Source organism: Nematolebias whitei, chromosome 5, assembly GCF_014905685.2.
Source record: "Nematolebias whitei isolate Nwh7 chromosome 5, NemWhi1, whole genome shotgun sequence".
In the NCBI taxonomy this organism is placed as follows: domain Eukaryota; kingdom Metazoa; phylum Chordata; class Actinopteri; order Cyprinodontiformes; family Rivulidae; genus Nematolebias; species Nematolebias whitei.
In genome coordinates, this window is record NC_056502.1 from 18947455 (window position 1) to 18961751 (window position 14297).

General features: G+C 40.2%; 2 protein-coding genes across 2 annotated transcripts in view; one reads left to right on the forward strand and one right to left on the reverse strand.

Annotated features, from left to right (window-relative positions):
* Window positions 1–3174: 3174 nt before the first annotated feature.
* Window positions 3175–4864, forward strand: rbm12ba (RNA binding motif protein 12Ba). The gene is made up of 2 exons (XM_037676311.1): window positions 3175–3247; window positions 3416–4864. The coding sequence occupies exon 2, from the start codon at window positions 3449–3451 to the stop codon at window positions 4796–4798; it is 1350 nt and encodes a 449-aa protein (XP_037532239.1). The 5' UTR covers window positions 3175–3247; window positions 3416–3448; the 3' UTR covers window positions 4799–4864.
* A 765-nt stretch (window positions 4865–5629) lies between these two features.
* si:ch211-197h24.6 overlaps window positions 5630–14297 on the reverse strand; it is an 11276-nt gene continuing 2608 nt past the window's right edge. Inside the window, exons 3-12 of the mRNA XM_037676316.1 lie at window positions 12617–12647; window positions 11755–11829; window positions 11521–11660; window positions 11309–11434; window positions 9146–9191; window positions 7146–7208; window positions 6692–7065; window positions 6464–6568; window positions 6188–6245; window positions 5630–5884 (exon numbers count right to left, since the gene is read on the reverse strand). Of these exons, the coding sequence (XP_037532244.1) occupies window positions 5841–5884; window positions 6188–6245; window positions 6464–6568; window positions 6692–7065; window positions 7146–7208; window positions 9146–9191; window positions 11309–11434; window positions 11521–11660; window positions 11755–11829; window positions 12617–12647 (1062 nt within the window). The 3' untranslated portion in view covers window positions 5630–5840. The remainder of the gene's footprint in view (window positions 5885–6187; window positions 6246–6463; window positions 6569–6691; window positions 7066–7145; window positions 7209–9145; window positions 9192–11308; window positions 11435–11520; window positions 11661–11754; window positions 11830–12616; window positions 12648–14297) is intronic.

Sequence of the window (14297 nt, forward strand, 5' to 3'; positions counted from 1 at the left end):
TCCAACCAGGTTTCCTTCTCCATTTTGAAAATGTTCTGTTTGGTACCCTAGATTTCAAGACGAAAGCACTCCTCTCACATATTTCTCATCAATCTGATTTTATTTTTTTGCTAAGTTCCATATCCATAAAAGTAAAAACTCACATTTATTCCTGTATTTTATCGAATTAATTTTATTATTATTTGTTACCGTAATTTTCTGACTATAAGCCGCTACTTTTTTTACAGGCTTTGAACACAGCGGCTTATACAATGCTGTGGCTAATTTATGGATTTTTGTTTTTTGACAGGCTAACGAGCTTCCTGCCACCAAAATATTTAGCCTCGTCACACCCGGACACTCGCATAGCTGCCCAATACGCATCTCTCCTGGGGGTGTCCTTGTGACTCAATGAGACTACCTGTATAAATAAAGGTAAAAAAATAAAATAAAATCTGACCTATGAAATTATTAAGCCGGTCACAGTGGACCAATGAAACGAGGAGTGGAGGAGAGAACGAGGAGGGGGAACTTGTGCCCCTCCCTGAGGGCACAACAAAGTATTTGTAGCCACTTGATATCAGAGTGAATCGTGTAGTAAGGTGACACTCCCAAGTTCGATAGGAGGCTTGGATGACTGGTGGCGAAAAATTGTTTACCAAAACTGATAAACAAAACCAGTAAAGCAAGAAAATGGATCAAATGTTTTTATAAGGCTGCCATTTCCAATCAGTTAATCAACAGCAGCTAAGAAAGTTTCTGAGAAAACTGCAAACGATAGCAAAGCACGTAAGACATTAAGCCAAACAGAAAAGGTGATTATAATTAGAAACTGCACCTAAAACATATGATCTTGTAAACAGAGTATTTAGGGTTTTTAACAGATTAATCTGGAATAATTTATGATGGGAAACTGTAGAGGATGACTATAAAAGCCATGTTTTAATGTATGAATTAAACATATAACTGAGAGTTTGTCTATAAGAACTGTGTGGATGAACTGTGTCTGAACTCAGCTCTGGTGCAGGATAACAATAGGCAGGTATCAAGGCATGAAGCAGAAGATCATGAGGTCACTTGTGTCCTAATAAAGGCAGAGGCTAAAGCGCGTCTTCAATGAGATGTATTTGGTATGTGTGAGTTCTTCTTTTGGCTTTTCCCTCTTAAGGGGTTGTCGCCACAGCGAATCGTTCTTCTTCCTCACACTCTGTCCTCTCCATCCTCTGTCCTCACTCCAACTACCTCCATGTCGAGTTCAGTTGATATCAAGCCATATTTACAAGGTGTATGTAGTCTATCAGATGTGATCACTGTGAAATTATATGCACTGAAGTTATAGAAGTACAAGTATTTAGTGTAAAATAAAAACAAAAATTAAAGTTTTTTTTTTTAAACAACAGAGCAGGTTGTGTTATAAATGGTATCATAAGTCTATCTTGAGGGGGGGAAAGAATGAACTTGTGTCACGACCCCTCATGTGAAAGGAGAAACAAACAGGGACCAATAGTGTGTCTGTGACCAGATGGGAAGTTTGCACAGTCCAGCTGGAAAATGACACCATAGTACAGCCGGAGCCAGAAGATAAAAATAAGAAAGACAGATGGACCAGACCCCAAGGGGGGAATCACCCACCCAAAGAGGAGGAGATTTTGAACCCTATATAATGTGCTTTATCACATTGTTAGTGTTAGTCAATGTTGCTGGGACCTTGACTCAAGGCTTGTTGGCTGACCTGTATTTTGTTGAGGCAGTGAATAAACCTTTTTAAACTGTGCAGCTGACTCTGGTAGCTTTTACTCTACAATTATTGTATCACGAGAGTTTTGGTACCATTTTTTATTGGGAAAACAATTTCAGGGGACCTTTTAAAGCATATTCTGATGCATGCTCAATAACCCAGATAGGAAAATCTAAAGCATATTATCTTTCACCCCCTAGGACCTGGCATACACATATGCAATAGTTCAGGTCTTAGGAGGTTACAGCATAATTAATTGACTGTAAACTTGGATAACAAATTAGCAAGATAAGTACACATCAAAACACAGCTGTTGAATGTCATAGGGACTTTTTGACAGGAAATGCAAACAGCATCTTTGCATGAATCTCTATTTCTGGACTTCCTTTAATGTATGAAGATGTGTTCTCAAAAATACAGACAACACAATTTTTTAGATCAAGTAACTTTTTAATAATTTTTTAACCATAATGATTTATGAGTATAAAGCAAAAAATGCATTAGATATCTTGAAACAAATAATATTGAGCTGATGAGACAAAGTCTAAAGATATTAATGCTTTTTGTTTATAATTTTTTTTCAGATTTGTCTATCATTGTCATCAGTTCAGTTTAAATAAGACTTGCTCTTTCTAAATGGCAAAAAGTTAAATTGCTGTAACTCAAACAACTTTACAGCTAAGGAGTTAAACTTTGTTGTGGCAGTAGCTGAGACTGATCCCTAACACACATTCTGAGTGCAAACAGAGAGCATATTTGTTTCAAACGTTACCTTACTGTCAGCAAAATATTTAATGTGCCACTGGGATGATTTAAATAAAACTTTCAGGGAATTATCATTAGATGTCTGTTCACAATGTCTTAAACAGTTAACTGACATTAACAAACACAACAACAGTTATTCATTTAGATATAGAGCTCAACTTTCATTATCGTGACATCTCGCGATATCGCTCAGTTTACGCTTCATTCATTCATTCAACCTGATTCAACCCTGATTCAACCCAGCGCCAGAGAGCCCTTTATAGGGCTCTGATTCAACCTTTATTCATAAAGGTTAATTCCATTGAGTCTCAGTATTTCCCAAGGTTTAAAAAGAAACTAAGTATTTTTTCTAATCACAAGTTTGGTCTAAAACCAACCACAGAGGCGTCGTGCGATGTGCATTCCTGCAAGAAACGCTGCACTTCAGTTTTGATCGATGCATTTAAGGATTACATTTTTTACCAACTAACCCTTGTGTTGCGTTCTGCTGTGCCGTGAATCTGCTCATGAGAAGCAAATAAACGCGACCACATTTATTTAAATGAAGCACAAGAACGCAGTCAGTGCGGGACACAACGAGCAGTTCACATTCCTGACCAGCAGGTGTCAGTAGTGAGCTCAGGCTCGTCTCAGACTATAAAAGGAGCGCAAACAGCGCAGAAGAATAAGAAAATTCCGCCTTTTTTTTTCCCCCTCTCAGCACATGACAACATTTTAACGAGACGCTGACAAAAACACTTTTATACAATATCTTGAACGATTAATGTGAGTATATGTGTTTTACATTGGTAGTAAAACATGCTTTTTTCCACTCTTTTTTTTCTCCCCATCTTTCCTCCTTTAGCTTAAGATTTTCGTGGCGTTTCCTCTTGTAAACACTTTTTCTTACTACTTGTGTTCTCGGCTTTTATTTCCTCCACCACCGGCTCTCAGAAGTTTCAGACGCCATCCAGCCTGTATGAGAAAATGACCGTAATCCTGCGACTTCAAGGCCTGGATGAGAAGGCAGACGCTGATGATATACGATCGTTCTTCAAGTCTCTGCACATCCCTAAAGGGGGGATTTACATCGTGGGAGGAAGTCTCCGTGAGGCCTTTATTGCATTTAACACCGAAAGAGAGGCACAGCTCGCCATGATTCAAACTGGAGAGGCCATTAAAGGGTCTAAGGTGATTCTGAAGAAAAGCAGCATGGCACAGCTGGAGCACAGATTGGAGACATTAATAAAAACAAAGAAGTCTCGGCACACTGTGTTGAAGCCACAGCCGCAATCTGATTCAAATAGTACATCAAGTCATCATGAGGATAATACTGCAATACCTTCTGCTGCACGTTCACCTAATCTGGATACAGCTAATTTACCACACACAAACAATCAGGAGTCGTGTGCCAGTACTTCAAATGTTCCTGCATCAAATGAAAACCCTATAGATTCTGGCACTGCATTTCTTCTTGGAATTTGTACAGTCCTTAAAGGTCTCCAGTCATCACAAACTACAATACCAGGAGTTGATTTTAATGCGAACAAGCGCACATTACCTGAAGAGGTGGAGACGCCAGAAGAAACGAAGCCAGGTTATGTCCGGTTATTTGGTCTGCCAGAGTCTACTACAAAGGAAGATATTTGCCAATTCTTCAAAGGGTTGACTGTACAGGAAGCCATAGTGAATGTTAGGTTGGGGCCCAGTCGTGGTTGTCTAGTGATGTTCACAAAAATGCGAGATGCATTTGATGCCCTGCACTTCAACAAACGGTTACTTGGCTCCATCTGTGTGGAAGTACGTGGAGCGGATGAAAAAATGTGGCTAAGTGCCCTCGAAGAATGCAAAAATGCTTTAGAAGTTTTGGTTAGAAACGACCCTAGGCAACGCATAAAGGAAAGTGCAAACAAGGACTCTGTGCTGCAGCTCAAGAGGAAAACTGCCAAACCGTTTCCACTGAAACCATCAAAAAGGCATAAAAATGATGCTCTTTCAAATACTTGGATACCACAGTCAAAGGAGTACATTGTCATGGTCAGCAATCTACCTTGTACTATGACAAAAACTGAGATTAAAGAATTGTTTCAGTGTCCAAACCTTTCACACACAAATGTGCTTCATCTGCTTGATCAAAGTAGCAGCAGGACAGATAAAGCCTTTCTTATGTTCAACAGCGTTGAGGACTTTGACTACGCAATGAATCTCTCTGGTTGCCATGTGGGCTCTGATACCATTGAGGTCTCATCAATCACCAGAAAGGACATGACCAAAATGCTCTCAAAAGATCGCACAAAAGTATCAAAGGTCTGGTCTGACAGATCCAAGAACGTTTAGCAGAAGGGAATTCGATTCAGCTGCGCCGGAAGAATTGCCAAACAAAAACCTGGACCAAGCCGTTCAGATGTGCCCGTTTGTAAGAAACATGCCTGCAGATGTGCAGAAAAGTCAAATAAAAAGACTTTTCTGCCAATTTAAGGTGAAGACCGGTGACATAATTTTACTGCATGACAATGATGGCAATGGCTTCGGTGAAGCTGTGATCCAGTTCCGCTCAGAAAAGCTAGCTGCACAAACTCAGAGGATCCACGGTGAGGACTTTCTGGGGACCAACGTACTAATTACTCGCATGAGCATGACACAAATGGAAGACGTTTTGGTAAGAGTTTGACTTTTGACTGTCCAGCGCAGTTCCTTTTGAACATTTTAAGAACATTGTTTGCTTTTTTGGTTGACGTTTGGCTGGAAGAAATTTCGAAGAATCAAGTTTTAAACCTTCTCTTGGTTTACGGTCTGCACATACTGAGGAATAAACAAAACCCTGATGATGCACACCCATAGTACAATTAACTAAGATCTTTCCAGTGGAAAAAATTTCATTGCGCAAATGCTATTCTTTTTAAAGTTGCTGCAGCCTTTACATGCAAGAGGATATTAAAATAATAATAATAAAAAAAAGTTCAACGGAAGGAAATGTTATTTGTTTTTTGACATTCTGTCACTGTTCTGTAAATCTAAATGTGCATAAACCTGCTTTGCAAGGAAATGTAAAGTTGTTTTTTTTTTTGGAACACATGATTTTACTGCACAAACGTATCAAAGATGTTTTAAAAGTAAGGTATGTTCATTATAAAAAAAAATTGAATATTACATAATTTTTTTTAACAACTTTTATTAGATCTAGGAGAAAAAGATGTTTTGTAATACAGACAAAAGGTAACTAAAACCTGCCATGGTTATTTTATGCCATTTTTGTATCATCAGAAAATTATAAAAAATAACACAACCAAGCATAAAAACATTTAAACTGGACAGCTGGAAATGATGTGCATCTAGGATAGATGATAAGAGAAGAAGATTGCGGCCCTTGTCTCTCACTTCAGTTGTAATACCTGGGTGGACCATCTGCATACCTGGACGGACCTGCAGAGAGACGATCCAAAAAATGAGATTCATTTGACCTGAAGGTTCCTACAATCATATTGTTACAAGTATGTTAAGGCAGTTGTTTTGTAAACCTTGTTTAAAAATTAAGTTACATTTGTGTATGAACTTCATTTTAACTTTACAGTTGACCGTTTGTTTAAGATGGTGTAATTTTTTTGCCTTCCTTCCTTTTGTGAAGCAGTTTACGTAAGCACTTTGACAAATAAAAGTTGTTCAGACTGTGCGACTTGGTTGGATGAATAAGATTTAGGTTTTAACGGAGAATTGCTGCTCTTGTACCTGAGAGCGTGGCGGCGTATCGGTCATCGCCGCTCATTGAAGAGTTACGATTGGAACTCTGAAGAGAAAATGGAAGTCACATTTCCATTTGCAAACCCAAAAAAAACTAGTACACGTTAAAAAAAATGCTCATTGCTCATCTGGTTTTACACAGTACAAAGCAGAGTAGACCAAATTTTCATACAACAGTCATTTTGGTTACAATGATCTTCAGTATATAGTTTTTAAAAATAAATATTTAGTTTTAATATAGTTAATGAAAAACGAGCTTCATACCTCCGATACGCTCCGCAGTCTGTATTCCATCAACACATCTGTTAATTTCTGTGTCACCTTAAGCACCAACTGTGCATCGGTCTCACTCTCTATTTGGAAAGTGTCCTAAAAAGATGGAAAACTTTTAACACCTCGATGGCAAAAAAATCAACAAAACCCCACGAACAGCAGCGATGGACTAATATCCATCTTGTTGATTTAAAAGTCAGCTTTCTGGATAATACTCACCAGATATCTGAGGAGAGTATTCGGAAGGCTGCTGCTTGAAGATGCTTCCATCCCTTCAGATCTTTCTTCTGGTCTGTCGTTGAAGTTGTCCCCCATCTGGTTGCCTTGGTACTTCTCAGGATACATTTTACTAGGGCCCTCATCCTGCGGTCCACTCCTACCATAGCCAGCTCTTCCACCACCAGGACCAAAACCATTTCCACCTCTAGGAGGGCATTGACCCATATCATCTGAGAAAGGTCCTTGATCCATATCGGGGCCAGAAAAAGTTTCTCTCGACATGTAGGCCCTATTCCCAGGCTCTTCATAGTCTGAGAATGGACCACCATGACGGGAAAACTCTCCTGAAAACCCAGAGTCATGGTACCTTGGAGCTGGGGAATAATTACATACAAAAATAAATACAATGATATCAAACAAATTTACAACAGGCAATGTAGTGCAAACAGCTCACCAAAGGAGGGGCCCATCAGTTCCATCTCTTGATTTGGAGGCCCTACTTTAGGAATGGCAGACCCTGCAAGTTCACAGGAGTTCACAGTATTAGTATTCATATTCATATGAATCATGGAACAGTGCATAGGACAGGACAAAGAAAAAAAACGACAATAGGAGCTACAACCATTTCTACACTGGCAAAATGACTACAGTGGTGCTTGAAAGTTTAACCATTTAAAATGTTCTATATTTCTGCATAAATGTGACCTAAAACATCAGATTTGTACACAAGTACTAAAAGTAGATAAAGAGAACCCAGTTCAACAAACGAGACACAATATTATACTTTCTCATTTATTTATTGAGGAAAATGATCCACTATTGCACATCTATGAGCTTGCTCAGCTCAGTGTGAGGGAAACGGAGCGCTACCTCTGTAGCTTTTTAGCTAGCGGGTCTGTATTGCGCGTGACAAGCTTAGCGCTAAGTCAGTGCTAGCAGTTGTCAGGGGAGCAGTTTGGTAGAAAAACTGTGTGGCATTAGAGATGTGCTCCTCTTTCTGTGTTTCTCTCGCTATACCAAAGTTCATGCTCAATAATCCAGGTAAAAATCCAACAGTGTTCAGTCAAATCATCTGGACGGTTTCTTTCTTATTTTTTCCTGAGACTTTCGTCCTTCATCCAAAGGATTTCTTCAATTTGAGGAGACACCAAAAAACTGAATACCACAAGCTATTTTGCTATCTTTCGTAACATCTCTGCAGAACTCTGTTGAATAACAGGAAACACTCCAGCCCACAAAGCTGGCTGTGTGAACATGCAAAATCAAGTGCCAAGAGTGCTGCCCCATCTAGAGATCAACCTACTATTTCCTTTAAAAGGGTTCAGGAGCAGATAGATGGGGTTCAGACTTTGTGAACCGACCCAGCTTAATGTTGGTGTTAAGGATAGATTACTGAACTGAGACTCTGTAACTGCATTTATTTCTGAAGCTGTTCTCAATCTGCTAATAAATCGAGTTAACTAGATCCTCGGCGTCCTCCTCCTTTCTGATCCAATGAAGAGCGCTGAACAGGTGTTTTGGAGTCAGATCAATATAGCGTGTTTTCATAACCTGTTCAAAATTCAGTATCAAATAATTATTTTTTTCCACTGTATGTGTATGGTGTTTAATTAAATTATTTCCATCAGAAGTTATGGTCAGGACAAGAGAAAGTTTACTGACAAATGGACAGAGACTATACTATATGTCCCACCTTGACAGGCAAAGGGGCATGCCACAATAAAAACAAACAAAAAATTAGCTTATTTCAATGAATGCAATATAGCCCATCACCTTGCATGCCAAAGTTTTAAACAAACATATTGCATTATTTGTAAAAATTATTGAATTATAGCCATTAGAAGTATCCCTTAGCAGAGAAACGCTGATTCCTTTAATACTGCTACTAAGACTTTTTTTTATTTCAGCTGCTCTCCTTCAGGAGTCACCACTATTAAGACTTCATATATGTTCTTTCCAACAAAACTAAAAGTACTGTCAGCTACTAGTTAAAATATTTAATATTTGTTTTAATAATTATATGAACAAAAGCGCAGCACGGTGGCGCAACTGGTAGAGCTGCTGCCTCTCATCGAGCAGGTCCCTGGTTCAAACCCCGGTCCAGGGGCCTTTCTGGGTGGAGTTTGCATGTTCTCTCCGTGCATGCGTGGGTTTTCTCCGGGTACTCCGGTTTCCTCCCACAGTCCAAAAACATGCATGTTAGGCTGATTGGTAACTCTAAATTGTCCCTAGGTGTGCGTGAGAGAGTGAATGGTTGTTTGTCTCGTTTGTCTCTATGTGGCCCTGTGATGGACTTGCGACCCGTTCAGGGTGTACCCTGCCCCTCGCACAGTGATTGCTGGACATGGGCACCAGCGACCCCCGTGACCCAAAATGGAATAAACGGGTAAAGAAAATGGATGGATGGATGGATGAACAAAAGCTTTTCAGTGTAAGCACAGCAAAATAACTTACGGAAATTTTTGAAACAAAAGACGTCAAAGGGCTCCTTTATAATCACCTAAAAGCCACAAACAAAAAGACACATTTATAATCATGTTTCATTTATGAGTAAATCCAATACAAAAATATAAAATGATTTAAGAAACAAAAACTTTAATTTGTGTTCACACCAAGATGTTTCTATAATTTTGTTACTTGTCTGTGCTGTACAGGCAGATGATGCCACAGTGCTTGCTGTTAGTTATGGCTGCCAGCATGGTGGAACAAAAGTATGGCATGTAACTCAACAGCACCAGTGTTTAGTTTGGCATTTCCCATTACAGTGGTCCCTCGCTACTTCACGGTTTGTTTTCGTGGACTCCCTCTATTGCTGTTTTTCAAAATAAGATTGGACATGACATAATTGGCTGACTGATTGATGAGCTGCACAATCGGCATGAAATTTTTATTTTAAATAAATTATTTTAAATTATTTAGCCCTTGCTACACCTGTGTGCAGCCCACAGCTGCAGACGAAGCTTCCCAGTGTCAGACCTCCGCTCTGCAGCGGAGAAGCGGGCGTGGCCGAGAGCGCTAACAGGTGGCAGAGAGCTGAGATCATGACAGTCTGTGCTCTTTTACAGCGTTTAGAAACATTGTTTAGAATATTGCAAGAGTGTGGGGTTTAAAACGCTATATACAGTAGTCCTTCGCTACTTGGCGGTTTGATTTTCACTTATCACGGGGCTTCAGGGTATGGATCCCCAGTGATAAACGAGGGACTACTGTACAGTAAATGGTGCAAAACGCAGAGACGTGCAATATTCAGAGGCAGGATTTTCTGGCCCATGAAACCCAGGGCCTTGTCCAGCGGGTATCTCCCAGGAAGCTGGAAATACTCTTTGCCTGAAGCAAAAATGGCCGTCCAGCATTGCTTCTCCTTGAGAGGTGTCAGGGCTTACTTGCATGTTCTGCGCCGAGGCAGCCCTCGCTGATGACGTGCAAGTCGGAGCTGAGGATGTACCCCGACTTGCAGGTTGGACAAAGGCGAATCACTCTGCTGGACATCTTCTGCTCTTTTAGTTTTCTTTAAGTGTTTGCTGGCTGAAGAAAAAAGGGGAGCCGATCCCTGGTCTCAGGGCAATTTACACAGACCAGGGTGGGGCCCACACAACAGGTGGGCGACGGGCGTGGACTAAAGTTTCAGCGCTGCGGTGCGTGCGAGGGGTAAACTCACTGAAGATTGCCTTAAAGGGCGAAGCCTTTACGAAACAGAAATGAGATATCGACTGCACACACACTACTATAAAAACACCATCACAGTTCTAAATGATACAGATAGTTGTATAAATTATTAAAGTTCAGAAGAGTTTTTGTGCAGACTTTCACAGGTTTTGAAATTTTGTTAAAGATTTACCAAATATTAATCAATATGGTTAAGACTGTGAAGTCTGTATATTTCATATTGGGTTAAGTTTTGAAAATAAAGCAAATGTTACTGTGAAGTCTGTATTTTATTTTGAGTTAAAGTTTAATGCACTATGGTAGGCTTAGGTTACTTTTGTATTTATATATTTTGAATTATTTGTCTGTGATGGACTGGAGACTTGTCCATGTGTCCCCCGCCTCTCGCACAATGATGGCTGGATATGGGCACCAGTGACCCCCGTGACTCGAAGAGGAAGAAGTGGGTAAAGATGATGGATGGATGATTTATTCCTAGATTTAAAAAATATATATTTTAGAAAAAGCCAGGCAGCTAAGCTAACCTATTACTGGTAATTTAAGTTACAGAATTTTATGCACTCCTATATTTGTTCCTGATTTTGGTATAAATATAAAATGATGCAAAAAGATTTGATACAGTAAAGAACCTAAAAGTATTATTTTAAATAAATGTTCTATTTGTTTACATTGTTATTTAATCTTTTCATCTTGTCAATTACATAAACAAAATTTATGACCATTTCGATAGAAAAATCGTTTCTGAATTGAAAATCAATTTTGAATCGAATTGTGACACCAAAAATTGGAACCGAATCGCTAGACACAGAGATTTGCACCCCTACTGGTGCTAGATAATACAGCCGAAAAACAAAGTTGATGAAATTAAACCATAAAGCATGCTTGAATTGCAGTTTTACATCGAACCAGAAGGATTAACGACGTGAGTTGCAGCAGTAGTCGGTCACTTACTCTAATTTGTCCCCTCCCTTCTGCCTTTTCCACCTCTGCAGCAGCAGTTCTGAGTGGACCTTTAAGTGAAGGGTCTTTCACAACATCTCCGTCTTCAAAGGTAATCTTGTCAGGGTGATATTTTTTCTGTGTGAAAGACCGAAAGGATATGAGGACTGCTCAAACAATGAAATTTGTTGCCAGATTAGAAAACCAGCAGTACCGGTACCTACCATGTATTTGAAGCAGTGTTTCCAGCCTTTCACGTGGTCAACTATGTCATGCTGCACACATGACAGGGAACAGAGCTTGCAGAGGTAATGTGGCTGAACAGTTTTACTGGGACTGCGATACTCCCACACATATTGGAGGCCTGCACACACAATTTTATTGTTTATCCATTTTTGTATTTCAATATGGAGAGAGGAACAGTTAATGCATGTGAATGAAAGTGTTCATCTCCTTACCAGTAATCCCTGTGACCCCCTTCAACAATTTGCTCAGAGAGGGCACGGTTTGGAGAATATCCCCTCTTGTGAACACTGAGAAAAAAAATACAATCAGGATCAAAGAAGTACTTTAGAACTGTCCAAGATGTCCTTGTCACTCTGATAAAAGTCTCTTGAGAAAAACCTGCCACCAAAGGGGGTGTTGAGTTTTTATACAACTTGCAACAACCGATCACCTTATGAACTGAACATCCTTAGACATATGCAAAACTCATGTCTGTTTGAAATCTGGGAGAGGAACGAGAACAGCTGTTCCCAGCAATCCCCCATTTTGATCCAAAATGGTCTGCAGGACACAATCCCTCAATGTTGCACTGCTTTTTACTGCCTCCTGCAACAGAGGACTTGTGTCTGTGCTGCAGTGATGAAGCAGTTTGTGCATAAATTAAAAAATACTCCAAGTTTATTGTGACCAACAAAGTTGCCGTTTAAACACAGACAACTACAACTTATAACACTACACTCAGCAGTGTTTAAGTATTTAGACAACTCCTGAGCTCAAAAAGGTGCATTTCAGACAATGTTGCCTAAAGTGCTGCAACATCTTAGGAGAATGGGTTGCACTGTTTCCAAGAGTTGCAATTTATTATTATCTTAACCACTTGTGGCAACAGACTGGAAAATGTTTTTGCACACCTGTTTTTAATAGTGATCTCTAGAGACCACAAACTGTGAGAAGGCACTAAAACAGGCCCCCTGGACTCTGAGAGACCACTGAGAGATGAACATGTCACCCCTGATGCCACAAAGCAGGAAAGTTAAAGTCTCGAGCTTCAACTCTCAGCACTGGAAGTGGCACGGTGTGTAAAAAAAGACTTACCTATGTCAGCAGAGTACTGCGGATTCTTTTTCTGTCAGCAGGGTGGATAAACCCACGAGAAGGAGAAGAGACACAGAAATTAGTGACAAGATGACACTCAGCAGAGGACTGAACTCTTTGTCCATGTCCTACACACTATACATGCCACAGAGCCATCATTTCTTCACTCTCCACGATCCCCGCATCAAGCAGAGACCGACAAAAGAATGAATAGACATGGGCTCTAAACTGTGTCGTCCAGTGATGGCTCTCAATTCTCATCAAATGAGAACAGCAACACTGTTACTGATTTTAAAGGAAAAGGAGAGTTATTACACTTTCATTATATGAGAGATACTGAAATCCAACCTTCTTGTTCATTGTGGCCACGTAAAATGCACTGAGGTCACAACCTTTGTGCCTTTGGCCAAACTGATGCGTTTTGTTTTAAATCAAAAGCTCAAATGATTAAAATAAAAAAGTTTCAGAAATACGTTCACATACAACTTCTCACGTAAAGGATGCATATGAGCTGTACAGCTTTTATTACCAATGTGAGTTAACTTTTTGGATATGATTGATTACTACACTTTGGAGTGGAGAGAATTTCTAATTTTTGACACAGTTCCCTCATCTGGGTCAAAAACAACTAAATATTGGTAATAATAATATTAATGCATTAGAGACAAAAGTCTCAGAAAAAAACCAGAAAGTTTTTACTGGTGTCAAATAGAAAAGCAGCCAAGCACCACCAGCCTGTAGGAATGGATGTCCACAGATTGCTGTTGCATTTGTTCAAATGTTGCAAATTTAGCAACAGTTTTGGTAAAACATTCACATTTAATCTCTCACTGTGAATTCAAACTGTTGCCCATGCTTTTTTAGACTTTTTTATTTGAGTCTGTTAGTCTTTTTTTTTTGTCTTGTACAGACTTCATCAATCAGCAGAGCCTGCATTGACAGAAATGGCCTTTTCTTATTCTTTTGTGCATACGTTTATTTATGTCCCCAGATACTGGTTACATTAAGAGATGCACCGAAGAGACCAGCCACCAGTTCTCAATGTTGGTTTGGTGTATGGAGACCCAGGGGCCCCTATTAGAGACAGAGAGGCAGGAGTGTGTCAGACATAAGAGCCTGGGAAATGTCTCCTGAATGAGATTTAGGACTGCAGAGTGTTTTTGCTTTGTCCATCCTCAGCGAGCAAACATTGAACTGAGTGGTATTTTGAGTTCTTCATAGAAATGTCATTTCTAACCCGAGTCTGCGCCCGGCCCTGCCCGGAATTTGGGCCGGGCCAAAATAATGTGCTGGATGGACAGGCTGGGTTGGTGTCAGGCTTTTGATGGTGTCGGCGAATGCTCACGGCCGACGGTCCAATTTGGATTGCCAGCCGCGCGCTGACTTGGCCGGTTGAAAGAGTTAAAAAAAAAAAAGTTCAGTTGAGCTTTGGCTGGACCACTGCTCCAGCGATCCACCCAAGCTCAACTGGACTCAGCCGCTGCGTCAGCGGAAGTGCGTACGAGCCCGGCTGGTTGAAAGAGGTTAAAAAAAAAGTTCAGTTGAGTTTCAGCTGGACCACTGCCCCAGCGATCCATCCAAATCCAACTGGACTCCACCAATGTGTCAGTGGACGCACACAGCCAAGTCCGGCCGGTTGAAAGAGTAAAAAAAAAAAAGTTTAGTTGAGTTTCAGCTGGAC

What these genes read in the sequence shown, in the direction of transcription:
- rbm12ba (XM_037676311.1), top strand. Translation starts at nt 3,449, where the DNA reads ATGACCGTAATCCTGCGACTTCAAGGCCTGGATGAGAAGGCAGACGCT.